At 39.8% G+C, this 20,051-nt stretch overlaps 1 protein-coding gene across 1 annotated transcript; it reads left to right on the forward strand.

Moving 5' to 3' along the window:
• Positions 1–11,833: 11,833 nt before the first annotated feature.
• Positions 11,834–13,817, forward strand: LOC114285640 (uncharacterized). Its single transcript, XM_082878199.1, has 2 exons — positions 11,834–12,777; positions 12,859–13,817. The coding sequence occupies exons 1-2, from the start codon at positions 12,298–12,300 to the stop codon at positions 13,702–13,704; spliced, it is 1,326 nt and encodes a 441-aa protein (XP_082734325.1). The 5' UTR covers positions 11,834–12,297; the 3' UTR covers positions 13,705–13,817.
• The last annotated feature ends 6,234 nt before the right edge of the window (positions 13,818–20,051 follow it).

The following is a 20,051-nucleotide window of genomic DNA, read 5'->3' on the forward strand; positions in this document are numbered from 1 at the left end:
GCTCACATCACTTTGTTGAGTTGGAGCTAGGTTCTAGTGGGAAGTTAGAGACAGTTCAAGTAATGGATTCTAACCAATTGAAAGGATCAGTTACGAAGAATTGAGAAAATAGATATTATGGTTGTTGATAATTTTTTTCCCAATGGTTGGGGGATGCTATTTTATGTTTGAAAATAATTTGTGATATTGAACATTCTTGTTGATTTAACCTCCACTAGGGTTCTTCGAAGTAAAAATGACAAAGGAGAAAGGGAGACTGAATGGAAAAGGGGAAAGAGAAGAAGAATACTAAGAGGGAGGGTGAAAAAATGTTGTATAGGAGAAAGTTGAACAAGAGAAGACTAAGGCCTCGTTTGGGAACATGCTAATTTAGTAACTTTTTTGCTATTTAGCTAAAATATGAGCTAAAAAAAACTAGTATGTTTGGGATGACTTTTTGGCTTTTGACGAAAAGATGTGCAAAAATTAGAGAGAAAAGAGAATCTTTGACTTTTTGGTATGAGTTGTTGGCTTTTTGGCTAATTTAGTAACTTTTTGACTTTTTGGCTAAAATGGAGGGTTCTCAAACGAGGCTTACGGGTAGAGATCACCTGGTTGGGGGTGGTAGTAGAGATAGGGAGACATTAAAGTTCTTCCATAATTTTGATAGAGATAGGGAGACGTTTTTCCCAATTATTACTCGCATTAGAAGACACTTAATCTAGTGGTTAGAAGTTTTAGCATCCAAATAGGTATGAAAACCTAAAATAATTCTGAAACAAACAAGACTCTAGGACTTGTGGAAATTTATACATAAAATTTATCTATGAAATAAAAATAGAAATATAAATTTGGACATAGAACTATGCATGTGTGGGTTTATTGAAAGGAGTTTGGAATGGTAGGTAGGATTTTCTTAGTGTGGGATTTGTGGTCGAAAGGTAGTTGGAGATCTTGGAGAGATAGATTTTGGAATATGATGTGTGATGTGGGGACGTTCAATTGTTGGAGGCTTCTTGGATCTATTTATTATCATGGTGAATAATATGCTTCTGTTTCTGATTTCACTAATTTGGAAGTGGTGTGGGAGTTATGATCATCAGGGCAGTGCAAAACTGGGAATTAGAGGTATTAGATGAGAGTGTTTTTACTTTTTATTTTAAATTTTATTTAAAGCATCTTTATGGGGCACAATTTTGCAGGGTTAGAGATGATGTTTGAAGATGGAAGGTCATAGGGGATTAATGTTTTAGCAAAGCTTATTATTCTTTCGTAGGAGATGGATGAGAAAGTAATTTGCTTGGAGAAGCATCTGAAGACCAGGAGTGATGACAAAAATGTCCCCTTCATTTAGACCACAACATTGGTCAATTCTTATTTTCATTTAGTTAGAAAAATATGAGGCATGGGAATCACAAATCATTTTCTTATGCACTATGTGGTGGTTGGGGACTCGTGGAGCATGTTGTTTTATATTTTTGGAGATGTAGCATAAACATGGATGCAGGACCCAACATGACATGACATGGATATAATAACATGACAAATCCTTAAAAAACCAGGATACAAATACAATTATAATAGCAAAGCTCCAGAAATGTCATGTATATAATGGATACAACAACTGTTTTTTTCTCATTGTATGTCCCATCCCCCCCCACCCCAACACACACACACACATTGAAGTTTGTATAGCTTGCTTTACTTCTTTACTTTGTGTTGGTCATATCATATATATAAAATGTTCTTTTAGAGATTGATGCTGGGCAAGACTTATACAATTAACTAAACACTGTGGTTTGGGGATTTAACCATGTAGGTTTATGATTGTAAGGTAAACTTGGTGTAAAGGTGAGATATATAGGTCAGAGTTTTTTAAGGTTTATGATTGCTTTGAACCAAAAACCAAAAGAGTTGTCTTTGTTGGATTTTCCTTGTCGAGTCGAGAGATGTATCAAGGGTTTATGGATGTTTAGTAGGTAATTGGAATTAGGGTTTAAGGAACAAGGGTTGCTTGTAGTTTAATATTATGCACAGTATAGTAGCATTGAATGTCAAAATTTAGAAGAGGAAAGAGGAATAAAAGAAGAATGACAGATGAGCCATAGCATATCACTGAATTCCTTCTAGGTATCTCACCTAGTAAAAATCAAGGGAATATCACAACTGAAAGGGCAAGATTTGTAGAGAAATACTATTAATGAACTTAACTAGTTGTTTTGACAAAGCTGTACTTATAAAAAAAGCATATTACCTTCCCTACTAAAAAAAAATGAATTTTCTAAATCCTACTAAACAAAAGTTTATTAGACTAACGAAGATTCAACTACTACAAAAAAAAAAAAAAAAAAAAAGACAAATTTAATCCTAGTAGAGAATATTTTTTAGTCATGTGACAGTGACACCACTTATTGGTGGAGCTCAGGTGGATGTTCCTCCTTTTTGGCGTTAGAGGAACTACTCTTGTATCATAGATGTTTTAAGACACATTTAGGCTGAGCCACATTTCCTAGAATGCCGAAAATTTCTTGTTAAAAAATTCGGTACAAAGGTCATGATGGTAGTTTATGAGAAGTGCCATTGAAGTGTCTGACATAGACTCTTTGTCTTGTCATGCCATCTGACTTGTTAGCAATAATGTTAGGAATAATAATAACAAATGTACCAACTAGACACAATGTTAGGTGGGCTCCATGTCAAGTGGTGAAGCCACACATGCATGTATTATTGTGTCTTGTTTTGTATGTTTGTTGGTGTATATTTGTTTAGTTTGTGTAGCATTATTGGACTTGTAATCCTAGATCCTTTTTCTAGGACAGAAGAGGAAGGAGAAGGTGACTGAGTATGTCATGCTGCAGATGGGAGAGAGCTATTGCATGTCAAGTCTTCCAGCCCTAAAAGTTCCCACCACCCTTAAATTGTTGAACGAATGGGGAGCCCTAGATCTATTTCAATTTAATTTGATGCATTATTGTTGATTTCCTTTAAATAACACCTCATCTGAATTGTAATCTTTACAAGACCAAACCCCTAATGGCTTTATTAGTCACCGCCCCCCATATTAGAACATTCTCTCACTTTGTGGTCGACATTTTTAGTTGACATAGATATAATGAGTGGCTTTGATCTCAACTATTTATGAACCTACTAAAAACTATTATGAAAATAAAATCATGTACAAGTAGGAAAAAGTAGACACATACGTACATGCACTTCAAGGCTGTCATGTTGCACCTCCTATTTCCTTTTTGCCACTCAAAATGTGTCCATATCCACATTTCATAGTCATTTTTTATCATCTGATTTTATCTTATATGTATTAATGCTGCATTCATCTGTTGAGATGAATTCTTTCACAATAATGGATTTATTTTATTGATCGTCATTAATCATTCTCTGTTTTATTGGTGGATGCTTTTGATTTTACCATCATTGATGCATGGTTAAACATTACTTGTTTTTATAGTTGTTTTTGCCATATTCATATTCATATTCATATTCATATTCATCATCATCAGCATCATCATCATCATCAGGGGCATTCAGTGCAAGAGTTGTGAGTTCATTTGGTTTTATTTTGATTTCATATCACTTATTATACATCTCGTTTCAGGTTTGCATCCAGGTTGTCAGCTTGGATCCTAAGCTGGATTATGGGAGCGTCTGTTGGATTTCGGGTTGGCAGATGGAAATGTTTAATAGATGTCGTTGTCAAGTTCAAAAAGGTTCTTATTTTGCATAGTTGTCGGGTTCCTTTTATTGTTTGAGCTGGAGTAAGCATTGGAGAATCTATGCTTATGTGTTGCTTTCAATTGATACCCTTTATAATTGAATGTAGTTTTCAGTGATTGTTGCTTTATTTTATAATTTTTGTAGGAATGATTATGAGGTTAGACAAAGATTATCATGTCCGGTTCCCTTGGGGATGCATCTATAAGAATTCACCTATTCCAACAACAATAAAACTTGACTTGAATGATCTTGTATTAAGAGCTAAGTTGGCTAAAGGGATGGGTCATAATTGTTACGGAGAGCCTGCATGACCTAACGATCTTATATATATATATATATATATATATTTTGCAGAAGTAATTCTAGGTACTATTTTTGCATGTAATGTAGATTTTGCGATTTCTGTGATTTATCTCATATTTGAATTTTGAGCCTATTCTTTTTGAGCTTCTTATGGGCTGCATCAAATCTTTAATTAAATTGACTGTAGAGGAAAGTCGAAGAGGGAACATTAGAAGGAAGCATGGAAGGAGTTACCACTTAAAGGTGCTAGTTTCAGCTGCTTTACTTATAAATTTTTTAGGTAGTTGTACTAGAGACCTAGAGCCGAACCTTGCCTTTTGAAGGTTGGTGGTGTATGGGTGTGATGGAGGCTGCCCTCTCTAGTGTATCGTGTCACCAATTTTGGACCAAAAACTTATTTACATAACTATATAAAGGGCAAGTTAATTCCATGTTTGAAAAGAAAGGTCATTCTGTTCTCCAGGGTTATCAACTTATCATATCATTTTTTTGACTGCAAGCATTGGCAGTCCTATAGACACCATTGGGGAAAAGAATTATAGGCCATGATTTTCATTGTGCTTATATTGGAAAATCATATATCCAATAAAAATTGACTGTCTAACTGTTCACTGCGAATTCTTTCTCATCATAACACTTTTGAAGCTGTATTCTTTATTAATTTTTTGGCTATCATGTCTCTCTAATTAATTTGGGAATCAACTGGAGGAAATGGATCCATGCAGCCGGCCCCAAGTAATTGGGACATAGGCTTGTTGAGTTGAGTTTATGTCTTGGCAATTTTTTTTTCTTTGGATGGCTTTTAAAATGGTATGAACGGTGACCGTGAGAATATTTTGATAGCTCTGTTCTCGTTGGTAGCAGTGAGTTTTTATTTTATTGTACAAGCTTTCCATCTATGTCAACTTTTTTTTGTTTTTTCCTTTCATATTATTCTTGGTTTTTGATTTTTATTTATAAAAGGTTCCCTTTAGCAAGGCTGAAAGCAATTTTGGTTTTAAAAGGATATAATTAGTTGAAGATATAACTATTTGGCTTTTGCTTGAGTTTTATTAAACATCATACTTGTATAAGAAAAGAGTTAATGGAATGTTTTATCTGATGACAGAGTGCATCTATAATATTATGTTTGTTCATGTTGTTATGACTTTGACATTTCACAGGGTGCTGTTGAATCTGTATCTGTTGGTGAAATCAGAGTCCGCTTACGGCAGTCATTGGTTAAACTTGGGGTTGGTTTTATTTCTAAGGACCCAAAACTGCAGGTGTTAATATGTGATTTAGAAGTTGTAATGAGACCTTCAGGTAAAAGCACACAAAAAAGTAGATCTCGAAGGTCACGCTCTTCAGGCAGAGGAAAGTGGATGGTTGTGGCTAACATGGCAAGATTTTTGTCCGTTTCTATAAATGAATTGGTTGTGAAGGTAACTGCTGTTGATGAAGTGTTTTCTTTTGATGTTCTTTTCCTGTTATGTTGGTCTTTTTGTTGATTCCTGTCCTCAGTTGTGGTTTACTCCACCTGATTCAGTGTGTTGTTGCAACCTCTTTGTACTCGTGGAACAAAGTTGACCAGGTAAAAGAACTACTCGAGTTGATTGAATGAACTGACACAATTGAAAATCACAAAACTTTGCAAATCACGAAGCTCCTCAATTGCTTAGGGCAACTTTGATTCGGGCTGAAGGAAATATTGCAAACATAAAGCTCCGCAAAGCTGCTGAATCCAGCGATGAGATTCCTGATTTTGAAATAATCCAGAAGCCTTAGTTCGAAAGCTAGTCCATTAGGATTAAGTTTGCGTGGCAACTCAACCTAGAGTAGATTCGATTGACTTCAATTCAGAGTAACAAGGCTTCATGAAGCTTCGAAGATCCTCTAAACATGATCATGACTTCCGTTGATGAATCGAAGAGATCAAACACTGGAAGTAATAATTGCAGTTGCAGTTCAACTCTTGAAGACTTCAATACATTTCAATCAAGTTTTATGTTGCTTAAAAAAAATACACAGGAAACTTGCGATTGAGATTCAAGGTTGGTAGATGAGATCAATTCATAGATTAGGGATCAGCTTTGGTCATGCAAATTTGAGTGATTTCACTTCCAATCCATGTAATCGGTTCCTGAGATAGGAACAAAGGATCAAATTGAGTTTGGATACCAAATAATGGAATCAATCAAGAGACTAGAGAAAGAAATTCCTAAACTGGACAGACTGCGACGCCGAATCACCTCCACCGATGTCCCCTCAAACTCAAACAAATGGCCGGCGTGGACCAACTTCTTTCTTCATTCGTTATAATAGATGCCTTTTGCATTCTTTTCTTGTTAGTGGTCTTATTTTCATGCTGTAATGCTTTGTGTACTTTCTTATTATTCTATAAAATGTTGCAGATGCCCAGAGCTACTATTGAAGTTAAGGAACTAAGAGTGGATATATCTAAAGATGGTGGATCCAAGCCGACTCTGTTTGTTAAGCTATTCCTTTTGCCTATTGTTGTTCACTTGGGTGATCCACGGGTTAGTTATGGCCGGTCATCCAACTTTAACCACGGTGGATACACTTCAACTAGCCACGTGTCCTCTGCCTTGATGGAAAAGACATCTGCTCCTTTCTACTGTGAAGAGTTAACTCTTTCATCTGAATTTTGGTCATGATAGGTAGGTTTTCTTTTCTTTCCAAATTTTTGTGGAAATTAGAACTCAGGAATTTTCTTCTCTTTTTTTATTTTTATTTTTGTTTTTTATTTGTATTTTTTTTCCACCTAAGTTGTTAGGTAGATGATTTAGAATTGCACGGTACTTGATTTCTGCATTTGCAGGAAAACCCAATTATTGAATTCTATCCATGCATGAAAGTAATAATTTTTAAGGATGATATTTTAAACTAATCTCTCGTTGGACAACATCCATACTTAACGAGAAAGCTAAACATTTATAAATTGTAGGGGCAACTATCAAATTAGAATGGTCCTTTGTGGAGCACCCTTAGGGTGAGAAAGAACAATTTCAAGAATGACTTCAATAATCTTCTTTTCAAATGGAATGGAATAGGAGTAGAAGTTTATACTTTGAAGAGGGAGATTTCAATTCTAAATGCTACAAATAGTTACCAGCGGGAGGCATGAGAAGAATTTTATGATGTCTTTGGAAGCAGAGTTATGGAACTATTTAAAGCTGATAATCTCATTGGTGGTGTGATTTTAAGGTTTCTTGACAATTGTTCTTCTCGCAGAAGCCTTGGAATACATTTTAACAAGAAAGTGAGTAGAGTCCTATTTAGAAGTTTATACTTTGAAGAGGGAGATTTCAATTCTAAGTGTTACAAATAGTTAGTAGTTGGAGGCATGAGAATAATTTTATGATGTCTTTGGAAGCAGAGTTATGGACCTGTTTAAAGCTTATATTCTCATTGGTTGTGTGTTTGTAAGGTTTCTCGACAATTGTTCTTCTCGTAGAAGCCTTGGAATACATTTTAACAAGAAAGTGAGTAGAGTCCTATTTCAAATAATTTGTATGTAAATGCCGAAGATGGAAATAAGGGGCTCTATTTATATAGATAGTGAAAAACTCTAGGTTGGATAGTTTATGGCGATTTTATAGTATTGGTTGAATTTTATATGAGAGCATGTTATGAAAGTCTCTAATGAATTTCGTTTGAGGGATGGTAGTGCAAATGATACTGATACGCATGCTTTTATTTTAGAATCACATTTAGTGACGATCAAATGATTTTTGTATGTTTTTTTATTTATTTAAAGTTTTTAAACATGATCCAATATATATACTATTTTTTATTAGTTTTAAGTCGCTATGGAGATTTTTCCTATTGTTGGATTTATTTAATTTTATTTGCTTACTAATTATACTTATGGATAACTTCTAACTTGATAAGGAAAAAAAAATGAAGTTTGTTTAATATTAAAAATAATAGTCCGATAAAATAAGTTCAAAATGCAAAATGTCGACATAATAATATAAAAGTACATAACATGAAATCCAAATTTTGTTCAATAAATTTAGCATAAGAGGAAATAGATATAAGTTAATATTCTAAGAATTAAGTGAAATTAATAAAAGCTTGTCCATAGTAAAAATAAAAAATAAAAAGTAATGAAAGTTTGAAAAGTAAAAGAGAGAAATAAGCTCATTTAATCTTGATAGCAACTCAAGTCATGTAGAACTTGAAGATTGGATATTTAAAACATGTAGAGCTAAGATTTTTACTTAAATTCTATGTGTATTTTTGTGTGATTTTAACAACTAGAAAATTAAAAAGAGAAAATAGCCTTAAATACAATATTTATAAAAAATAGAAGCACAACTGTCATAACACTATTGTAGTGGCAATGTAACGGCCATTATGGCATTTACATAACTGTGGCGGCCGTTACAGTGATGAATTTTTATCACACTGCTACAACAGCCGTAACGGATGGTGGTAACCACCACAACGGTTACGTAATGGTTGTGTTTAAAAGCCATGCCTTGAACTGTTTTCATCTTAAGTCCCAATTCATTTCAAGTGATAAGGAATAATTAATTCTCAATTAATTACTATAAAAATTATATTTTCTCACAAAAAAAGGGATCTCTACTGAGTTGCAGGTAAGTGGTGGCTGATTGGTTAAGGTTAGGTTAGGGTTTGAATGTCGAAGATGATGGTATTATGGGGCTTATGTGATATGAAATGAGCAAAAAAAATCTAGTGTCAAAATTGTGTGTGAACTAAGTAATGGTGTACTAGAAAAATTGGGGTTTGGTACAAAGCCATCTTTTAGGGTGGTGTTGTGGGCTAGTTCGTTCCTTGCCACCTAATTTTAACCTTGAGCTATCTTCTCTTGATAGGCCACGTATATTCCCTTTTGAATGTGGCGAAATTTTTTTGGGGGGTTCTTTATGTGTTAAAGGCATGACCAATTTGATATGGCTGCTGGTATTAATTAATATGCCTGACAATTTATCCAAAAACAAAATTCTAAATTAAAATGCTTGAGGAGCTTTAATTTAGCAGATGGGTGTGGAGAATGATTATATGCTGTAAGATAGTTTTCTAATATAAATTGGGAGATGAAGTGACAAATGATGTGGAAGACTATTCGTTTTGACTTTTATTGCGTTTATTATTCTTACACTAGTTAGTGAACTATTGAGAACTGCTATTTGGAAAAAGGGTAGAGTTGGTGGAGCCATTTGTAGATTCAGTTTTGGTGGAGCCATTTGTAGATTCAGTTTTGGTGGAGCCATCTGTACATTGTTGATTGATAGAAGAATATAGTTGTAAAGGGTTATATTTGGCATATAGTTGTGTGTACATCGGTCGCGTCTCTTGTGCCCCATAATAGATTAATTTTACTTATCAAAATATTAGAATGGAACTACGAAGGTGATCTATCCATTCAGATTGAATGGTTTTCACTGAAATTGTGAATCTATGTGTTTGCTTGAAATCTGGGTTTGGTAGTGTCTGATTGAAGTCATGCTTTATCTTTGTTTATTTGTAAAAGATGATAATTCTCACATGATTATTGTATTCCACTTTCATGCGGAAACATAACAATGGAGTTATTTGTCTTTATAACATATTGGCATCAAAGGAAAGAAAATGTTTTTTTGTGGAAGTAGGCATAGACCCGTACTTTTGGGGCATCTTCCTGGATTTGAAAGTCTCAACTCTAGAGCGTAGCTTGTCAATTGATGAACATGACCACATTTTATCATTGGGCTGGAATTGTATCTTCTTTGTAGTTTTCTTTCTGTTGGCTATTAAAATTGTATTATTTTGAAATTATGTTCTGCGTGGGTGAAAATCTGACCACACTGCCTGCTTAGTGATCAACTGGAGAGCACAGGCAGAATAGATGGCTTCAGCAACCTGTAACAGAAAGAAAAGGCTCCGGCGGTAGTTCTTCCACCCGGGGGCACTCCGACGATCAAGTCAGTATATCTCTCAAAGATAATCAAGTGTTAAACTTAATACTCAAAACATAAATTGCATACCTTAGACCCACGGGGGTGCCTCTCTTTTATAATATATTCAATCCAAGTCCTACTAGAAGTATGACTTCTATGAACTCCAATTCAGTGCTTACTTTGGACTTCTTAAGAGATAAAGATAAACTCCCTAAGAGCTTTATCCTTATCTTGGTTAAGTCCCCTCTTCGTCTTAGGATTCTTGTCCCTTATTCGCTTATCTCGGATTCCGATATCTTCGGAGATAACCTCGGCAACTCCGAGATCATCTCGGCCTAACTACCACGACACGTGGCTCCTTGGCTGACACGTCGGCGTCACCATGCCACGTGTTGGTATTCAGAAAATATATCCCCACAACTGCCCCCTAGGTTCTATTACCTCGGCATTCTGAGGTGATGGAACCTATATCGATATTTCGACATTTCTTTTCTGAGTAATGGCTCAAAAGCTGTTTAGCCGAGATAATTCACTTCCAGCCGATGTGTTCTCTTCGGAGAACAAGGTTTCGAACGTACTCTCCCACGCGCATGAGCTGTCATGCACTTCTAACCGTTCCCTTCAAATGCTTTATTTTTATTGGCCCGTTCCTGCGACGCGCCTTAAGGCTGTCTTTTCATCCGTCTGCGCCGTCTGACATATCCGGTGCTCCAGGCGTAATAAATGCCCTATTTTTGCCGCCGTTTCAAGTTTTTGACAAAACTTTTCTTTGCCTCTTTCTTTCTTCACTTTTTCATTCTGATTTCTTGCTCTTTCTCTCTCCGAAAGCTCTTTTTTCTTTGAATTTGCCATTGCTTCAATCTCTCTTCTGAAACTGTCTTTAATCTTCCATTCTTGCGAAGCTTTCTTTGCTGTCGCAACCGATTTCTGATCTCGGCGAATATTGCCCCGGCTTCATTTGTTCTGGTAAGATTCTGTTCCTTTCACTCTTAGTTCTCTTTATGTGCTTTCGTCTGCCTGTTGTCATTATTGCTTTTGTTCAAAGCCTTGGATTTGTTTGTATCTTGAATCGTGGCTACATCTTGAACACTTGCACTATTTCACCACTTTTCTTGCCACTGTTCTTGATTTTTTCACTTCTGTATTTCTTTCGTTTCTAAGAACCATACCTCTGTTCTTTGATTCTGAAGCGTCATCGTTTTCTTGTTTTTTTTTTTTTTTTTTTCGTATCTGTTCCAGATCTGTGCCTTCGATTTTGATCTTTATAGTTCTTTGGCTTGGGAGTTGTATGTAGAATCTTTAATTTTTCAGGGAAAACTGAAACAAGCCTTGTCAGTCCTTTCCTAGGTCTTTGCCGAGGTTCTTGCAACCCTTCTTTAAACGCCCATCTTCTGAAACACATTCTTCTTTTGTTTAAGTCGACGTAATGGGTATGTGGAGGCATAGGGTAAATACCCCAACAAAACTCGAATACTTTAGGCAGGAATTCTCTATCCCAGCCAATGTTCACCTTAAGCTAGCTGGGGATGATGATACCATCATGCCCACAGACCATACGATGCCCTTTCCTATAGTAGCCTTTACTGAATGTGGACTTCGGCTTCCACTTAATCCCTTGTTTCGTGAAGTTCTTCATTTCTACAAGCTGAACCCCATGCAACTTACTATCAACTCCTACAGGGTGATTAACGGTATTATAGCTTTAGCTAGGCAGGAGAATCTTAGGATCACCCTGGCCAACCTTCAGTACTGTTATACAATGTGTCCCCTCAACCTGAAGGAAAGGGGCTTTGTTTATTACCTTAAGCCGAGGTCCACCGAGTTCAAAATTGTAGCCGACCTCCCAGACTCCAACAAGGGGGCTGGGGATGACTTTGTTATTGCTTCGGGAAATTGGGAATTTGGCCCAGACGAAGATGTCCACCTCTACCCTCTTCCTCGAACAGTTAAAGAGGGCAAGGGTAAGAGCCCAGTGCCAACGCTTAGTTGTTTTTATTTAAGTTTTTAAAATTTTGTCTGTTTCTAAAGTCTGTTTGCTTGTCCTGCAGATCTTCATCAACCACCAAAAAACTTCCGTCAATCCTTTTTCCCTGGAAAAGACTTAAAGAAGCTTCTCGGTCTTCCAATCCATAAGCGCAAGGCTCCCCTGTTGCTGAACTTCATTCCGACATATAAATCCACTTTACCCGACGTTCCAAAAAGGAAGAAAAAGAGTCTTTCTCCACCTACTGCCACAACTGTAACCGTGTCTTCATCCCGAACAGATCAAGGATCCACCTCTGACCCAGCCGATCTTCCATCCACTTCGGCCCCCTACTTAATACCAATTCCAGAACGTAAACGTCGACGAAGACTTGTAAAGACTGCCGAGATGGTTCGTCCAAGGCCTGTCGTTCAAGATCTTCTTGCCGACCTTCCAACCGACGCTGATGCTATACCAACGCATGCGATGCCCCCACCAAAGCCGAAGAGAGTAAAAAAGGCTCAGCCCAAGGCCAAGGCTACTGACACCGAGGTTGAGGATGCTTTGCCTATTTCTCGGCTGGCAGAAAGCAAAAAATCAACCTCTGCTTCTACCAAGAGGTCTGCTGAGGCCCAACCCTCAGGGTCTACACAATCAAAAAAGCCGAGGTCATCGTCTGCGACGACCTCGGCGTCCAAGAAGCCCGACGTTCCATGGGCCCCTGAACTAACTCTGGAGGATAGGCCTATTATGGCCAGTGAAAGTGCCGACGATATGAACGTTGGTGTCGCCCTCAGCACTGCTCTTCTCCTTCCGAAGGATTTGGGACGAAATGCTGAGCTCAGTGAGTATGAGAATTACGCTCTCATGCTCCAACACTCCGTTCAAGTAAGTGTTCCTGTTTGCACTTGTGATTTTTCCTTCTGTTTCTTACTGAGAATATTTTCTAACACTTCTGTTTTTCTTCAGGCCATTCAGCACGCCCATTCATTTTCAATGCAATCTTTTGAAAATCGGCAAAGATTGGTTGATTTGAAGAGAGAAGCATCTTCCCAGAAGAAAGAGATCAAATCTCTTGAATCAAGGATGAAAAAACTGGAGGATCAGGCCGAGGCGGCTACTAAGGCCCAGCAGATGGCCGAAGAGAAAGCGGAGTCTGCTGAGGCTATCCGAAAAGTAGCTGAAGCTGAGAAGAACGAGGCCGAAGTAAAAAAGGCCCAGGCTGAGAAGGAGCTCCAGCAGGCTTTGGCCACCAAGGAGGCTGAAGTCAAAGAGGCTGATGAAAAGGCCTATGCCCAGGGTATGGCCGACGTCACAGAGGATTATAAACTTCAAGTCAGACAGGCATGCAACAGGGGATTTTCCCTTGGTTGGATGTCCCTGATAAGAAAACTTGATCTTCCTGTTGACTCGCCCTTTCGTAATGCCGATGCCATTCCTTTACCATTTCCTCCTCCAAATCAGGTTGAAGACGAGTCAGAGCTTGAGGCTGATGCCAAGGATGGGGATGAAGAAAACAATGATGATGAGGCCTTGGTGAGAAAACCCAAGGATGCTGCTGAAGCTAAGTCCCCTCCTCCTGCTGAGCAAGTGATGGATTTAACCTTGGATGAGGAGGGTGATGAGGTTGGGGAGGCACCCAAGGAAATTGTCATCAGGCAACTATCATCCGACCTTCTTTTGGCTGAAAGAAATCTGGACAATACGCTGGCTGAGATTGATGCTGAGATTGAAGCAGAAAAGGTTGCCGAGGAGGTTCCACCAGAATCGTCCGAGGTCCCAATCCCTGCAGCTGCTAATACTGAAGAGTCTTGATTTAAAATGTCTTTTGTACTTTTTCCTTCTTTTTCTGCACTTTGCACTTTGTACTTTCTTTTAATTTCTGGACAATGCAAAACTCCTTCTTATGGCTGACGTAGCTTTTTCAATATGTAACTGTAACTGTTCTTTCTATGGATGTTTTTAGTCTTGTGATGTTCTGTTGATTGCTTCTGCATAGTTCTATTCTTAGAAATTTTTGCATGTTTTTTCATTTTGCTTCCTTTGTGCAATCTTCTCGGGGTTACATACCTCGGGTATAACTACAAAACTTTTACTTCGGCAAGATACTGACCTGCAAACCTTTCATAAATTTTAACAAGTATAAAACATATACTACTTAATGTAAATTTTGCAAGCTTCTTCTTCAAGTTTCAACAAGTATTAAACAGTGATCTCGGTCTAACCTATTTGTAAATTGCTACAAATTTCAACAAGTGTTTAAACAATATACTTAGCCTTTACTTCAACCTGTAAATTTCTGTATACCTCAGCGGGTGATCATAAACTTGTAAATTGCTACAAATTTCAACAAGTGTTAAGCATCTTCCTTAGGGTTAAGCAACCCATATATTGCTATGAGAACTTAAGCAATAACCTCGGCTTAACTTCAACTTGTAAATTGTTACAAATTTCAACAAGTGAAGATAAGGAATCAGCTTAATTCCAACTTGTAAATTGCTACAAATTTCAACAAGTGAATTAAGGAATAATCTCGGCTTAACTTCAACTTGTAAATTGCTACAAATTTCAACAAGTGAAGATAAGGAATCAGCTTAATTCCAACTTGTAAATTGCTACAAATTTCAACAAGTGAATTAAGGAATAATCTCGGCTTAACTTCAACTTGTAAATTGCTACAAATTTCAACAAGTGAAGATAAGGAATCAGTTTAATTCCAACTTGTAAATTGCTACAAATTTCAACAAGTGAATTAAGGAATAATCTCGGCTTAACTTCAACTTGTAAATTGCTACAAATTTCAACAAGTGAAGATAAGGAATAATCTCTGCCTTTTCTTTGCCCCCAACGTGAACCTGAGTTTGACTTGGGTTCACATTAATTATGTCTTCAATAAACATCAATGCATAACTTTATCAATCATATGTGTTGAAAGAATTCTGAAAAGACTTTATTGATGATATCGGCCAAAAAATGATGCACATCTAATGATAGAAAAATTTCAAATTACAAGTATTCCAAGGTCTGGGCAATGCTTTGCCCTCATTGTCCTCAAGCCGATAAGCTCCATTACCTAATACTGAAGTAATTCTGTAGGGTCCTTCCCAGTTTGGGCCAAGCTTGCCTTCCCTGGGATCCTTCTTGTTCCCGACGACTTTTCTCAGGACTAGGTCGCCGACTTGAAAATCTCTTGGATTGACCTTCTTGTTGTAAGCTCTGGCAAGCTGTTGCTGGTATACTGCAAGCTGAATTGCAGCTTTCTCTCTTCGTTCTTCCAACAAATCCAGATCTCGGGCTAAGAGTATGTCATTGGTGCCATTCTCTACTCCCTGGGTTCTGATCCCTGGGATGCCGATCTCCAATGGGATAACTGCTTTTGTGCCATAAGCCATGGCAAAGGGGGATTCTCCTGTTGATCTTCTCGGCGTAGTCCGATATGCCCAAAGTACGTTGGGCAACTCGTCTACCCACTTTCCTTTTGCTGCCTGCAGCCTCTTCTTTATTCCATCCAGAATTACTTTGTTGGATGCCTCTGCTTGCCTATTGCTTTGAAGAAAACTTGGTGTTGAGAAATAATTCTTGATTTTGAATTTTGCACAAAAGTTCTTGATGAGTTTGCTGTCAAACTGTGTTCCGTTGTCGGCAACTATTGCTCTTGGAATCCCAAATCTGGTGATAATGTTTCTCCATATAAAATTCTTGACGTCTACATCTCGGATTTTGGCAAGAGGTTCTGCCTCTATCCATTTTGTAAAGTAGTCTGTTGCTACGAGCAAGTATTTTCTCTGCCCAGTTGCCTGGGGAAGTTGTCCAACCAGATCCATGCCCCATTGGGCAAACGGCCAAGGGCTGGATACTGGGTTCAGGTCAGCAGCTGGCTGATGTATCAAAGGTGCAAACCTTTGGCATTGTTCACACTTCTTCACATAGGCTTCGGCATCCTTTTGCATGTAGGGCCACCAATACCCCTGGGTAATGGCCCTGTGGGCTAATGATCTGCCCCCAGCATGGCTCCCACAAATTCCTTCATGAATTTCGTAAAGAAAATCTTCAACCTGCAAAGGGTGTACGCACCTTAAAAGCGGCCCAGTGAAGGACCTCCTGTAGAGATGGCCTTTTGCTGTTAGACTGAATCTGGCCGACTTCAGTCTGATTTTATGTGCTTCCTTATGGTCTTCTGGCAGCTTCCCCTCTTTTAGGAATGCAATGATTGCATCCATCCAGCTTGGTCCCAAGTCCACGCACATTGCTTCTTGTTCGGTGCTCTGTTTATCTATGCTCGGGGCCGACATGTAGTCGATCATAATTGTCCTTGTTTTTCCAGTTTGAATTGAACTGGCCAGGTTAGCCAACGCGTCGGCGTAGGTGTTGTCATCTCGGCTAACTTGGAGTAATTTGCAGTTCTGAAATAGGGCTGCCAATCTGATGACTTCCTTTGCATATGCCGACATTCTTTCGTCCCTGGCTGCAAATTCTCCTGTTGACTGGTTAACAATGAGTTGTGAATCACAAAAAACAATTACCTCATCTGCTTCTGCTGCTGCTGCCAGCTTTAGCCCTGCAATTAATGCTTCATATTCTGCCTCATTGTTTGAGGCTTTGAACCCCAAACGGATGGACTGTTCTACTATTTCTCCATCTGGAGATATCAGCAGTACTCCTGCCCCTGCTCCCTGGCGGTTTGAACTTCCATTGACGAATAGTCTGAATGAATCGCCGATGTAAATGCCGCAGGGTCTGAGCTTCTCCTTCTCTTGCTTTTTTGTCTTTGGCTGGGATTCTTTTTGCTTGTTGGGACAATGCTCATCTTGGCTCGACGGAGCCCGATGTGCGATGGTTTCAGGTGTGAGTTCTGCGACGAAGTCGGCCAAAACTTGACCCTTTATTGCTGTTCTCGGCCTGAACTCCAGGTCAAACTGGCCCAGGGTTACTGCCCATTTTGCTATCCTTCCTGTTAAGTCTCCTTGTTGCAACAAGGATTTCAGTGGGTGCTCTGTTAGGACCACAATCTTGTGTGCCTGAAAGTAATGGTTCAACTTCTTTGAAGCCATTACTAAGGCCAGCATTAATTTTTCCAGTGGTAGGTATCTTGTTTCTGCGTTGGCCAAAGTTTTACTTACATAATAAACAGCCTTTTGCTCCCTTTTTTCCTCTCGGATTAGCACTGCACTGATTGCGTGTTCTGAGACTGCTAAGTACAAAAACAGTTCCTCCCCTGGTACTGGGTTGGAAAGAACCGGAGTTGTGGTCAAGTACTTTTTTAGGTCGGTTAAGGCGGCTTCACATTCTTCTGTCCATAGGAAGTCTGTGGCTTTTTTCACCAGGTTGAAGAAGGGTCTACACTTATCTGAGCTTCTGCTGATGAATCTGTTTAGGGCTGCGGCCCTTCCAGTAAGCATTTGAACTTGCTTTGCTGATGTCGGGCTCTGTAGTTCCAGGATGGCCTGGATTTGGTCTGGGCTGGCCTCAATGCCCTTTCTTGTTACCAGATACCCCAAAAATTTACCTGATCCAACTCCAAGGCCGCACTTCGAGGCGTTGAGTCGGAGCCGATATCTTTTGAGTATGTCGAAGACCTCTTTTAGGTCGGCAAGATGACCCTTTGATTCCTTGGTCTTCACGACCATGTCGTCGATGTAGACTTCTACTGTTTTGCCAATCAGGTGCTTAAACATCTTTGTCACTAACCTCTGATAGGTTGCTCCTGCGTTTTTCAACCCAAAAGGCATTACCTTGTAACAGTACAGGCCTTTAGGGGTGATGAACGCGGTCTTCTCCTCGTCTGGAGGGTACATGGCAATCTGGTGGTACCCTCTGTATGCATCTAGAAAACTCATCCTTTCATGTCCTGAAGTAGCATCTACCAGTTGGTCGATCTTGGGCAGAGGAAAGCTGTCTTTGGGGCAGGCTTTGTTGAGGCTGGTAAAGTCTACACAAACCCTCCATTTGCCATTCTTCTTTTTTACTACTACTGTGTTGGACAACCATGTTGGGTATTGAACTTCTCGGATGGCCCTGGCCTCCAGGAGTCTGTCTATCTCTTCTTCTACTGCTTCGACGTGCATTAACGTCGGTCTTCTGGCTCGTTGAATCACAGGTTTTGCCGACCTGTCGACATTCAGTCTGTGGCAAGTGACCTCGGGGTCAATGCCAGGCATTTCGTAAGGTGTCCAGGCGAACACCTCTATGTTTGCCCTCAAAAAATCTTTCAGTTCTCTCTCTTCTTCTCTAGCTAAGCCTGAGCCGAGAAGAAAGAAGCGCTCTTCGTCGCCCTCTTGGACGAAAACTTTTTTAGCGCCTCTTCACTCTTTTCGGCTGGTTCTTTCCCGACGTCTTCTAGGACCTCCATGTCCTTATCTTCAACTTCTGCTTTCCTTGGCTCCCGTATACTACAGGTGGACTTCATTGCTGTCATGGAGCAATTTTTTGCTTGCAGTTGATCTCCTCTGACTTCTTCAATCCCATGCTCTGTTGGGAACCGTAGTAGTTGATGCAATGTTGAGGGAACTGCCCCCATTGCATGCAACCACGGCCTTCCCAAGATGATGTTGTATGGTGAGGGCGTGTCAATTACCAGAAATTCCGTCTTGATCTTCTTAGTGCCGGCTTGTACTTCCAAGCTTGTTGTGCCCAGTGGCCATGTCGGCGTTCCATTAAAGCCAACCATCGGGCCGTTGGATTGTTCTAAGTCATCAGGGTGATGGCCCAGCTCCTTGTAACATCTGACATACATGATGTCACAAGAGCTGCCTTGATCTATTAGGATGCGTTTCACTTGGCACTCCTCAACCTGGAGGGATACTACCAAGGCATCATTATGCGGATGTTGGACCAATTCCAGGTCGGCTTCAGTAAAGGCTATCATCGGCCCTTGGCATTCTTCTGGCCGATGTCTCTTCTCCCCGACTTGGTAGACATGCTGTAAATGTCTTACCCTCTGGGTCTCCCCTCTGACTTCGTTTTCATTGACCCTTGAGTGGATCACATTAACCACCCTCGGTCCTCCTGCTTGTGGTAGTTGTGCTGGGGGAGGCGGCGCTGCTGGTGCTTGAGGCAACCTTGCCTGTTCTTCCCTTGTCCTGGCTTCGTCGACCAGGTCCCTCAGAAGGCCTTGTCTCACCAGGTCCTCTAAGTGTGCTTTCAAGACTCTGCAACCTTGAGTTGGGTGCCCTTCTTCATTGTGGTAGGCACAACGTCTACCAACGTTCCTTCCCATGAATTCCCCTGGTGCTCTTGCCGGAGCCCTGAAATAAGGTTGGTTTCGAATTTGATCTAAGACTTTATGGATTGGGATTCGGAATACCGTCGTTACCGCCTGTTTACTTCTCAACTCTGTTTCTTGTTTGGTCGGCCCATTGTTGCCTCGGCCTCGCTTCGGCGAGCCGTTTCCCTTTTCTTGCTTTACCTCTTTGTTTCCCGATGTATCTTCTTCGGCTCTGGCGTACTTCTCAATTCTTGCCATGAGTTCTTCCATGCTTTTTGGCAATGTTTTTGCCAAAGACTTCCGTAGTGGGCAGTCATCTTTCAGGCCGTTCTTGAAAGACACGACCGCTACCTCTTGGTTGCATTCGGGTATTCGGTTGAACACCTCGTAGTACCTCTTCGCATAGGCCCTAAGGCCTTCTTCCTTGGTGATTCTTAGAGCCATCAAAGCATCAACCCTCAGGGGTTGCAGCTTGTTGGTCACGAACCTGGCCACAAACATCTTGGCCAGGCCTTCCCATGTCTTTACGCTTCCCTTTGGTAATTTATGGAACCAATCAGATGCAATTTCCCCAAAGGATGAGGGGAATACTTTGCAGAGCAACGGCTCGTTCCCGCTATATAACGCCATTGAATTCAGGTATAGTCCAACATGAAAGTTTGGATCTGACTTACCATCATAAATTTGAAACCTCGGCATACTGAATCTCTTTGGTGGTTCGAATTTGTCCAGTTCCACCGAGAAGGCTGTCTTCGGCTTTACTGGGGAGTTTACCTCGGCTTCAACATTCTGCTGCCTCCTTCTGAGGTAGTCCCTCAGGTCTTCTTTGCTCCTCCCTGGAGCTCGGCTGTCTTTGGATTTTAGTCTTTTTGGTACACTGCTTTCGGCCTCGTGGTGGGCCCGTTTGGATCTTTCTCCATGGGTTGTGTCAAAGCAGAGTGCTTGCCCTTGAACATGC

Source organism: Camellia sinensis, chromosome 7, assembly GCF_055761805.1.
Source record: "Camellia sinensis isolate YWXY chromosome 7, ASM5576180v1, whole genome shotgun sequence".
In the NCBI taxonomy this organism is placed as follows: domain Eukaryota; kingdom Viridiplantae; phylum Streptophyta; class Magnoliopsida; order Ericales; family Theaceae; genus Camellia; species Camellia sinensis.

Coding starts and splice junctions, on each gene's coding strand:
- LOC114285640 (XM_082878199.1), top strand. CDS start 12,298: ATGGTTCGTCCAAGGCCTGTCGTTCAAGATCTTCTTGCCGACCTTCCA. Junction 12,778..12,858: donor TGCTCCAACACTCCGTTCAA/GTAAGTGTTCCT, acceptor GTTTTTCTTCAG/GCCATTCAGCACGCCCATTC.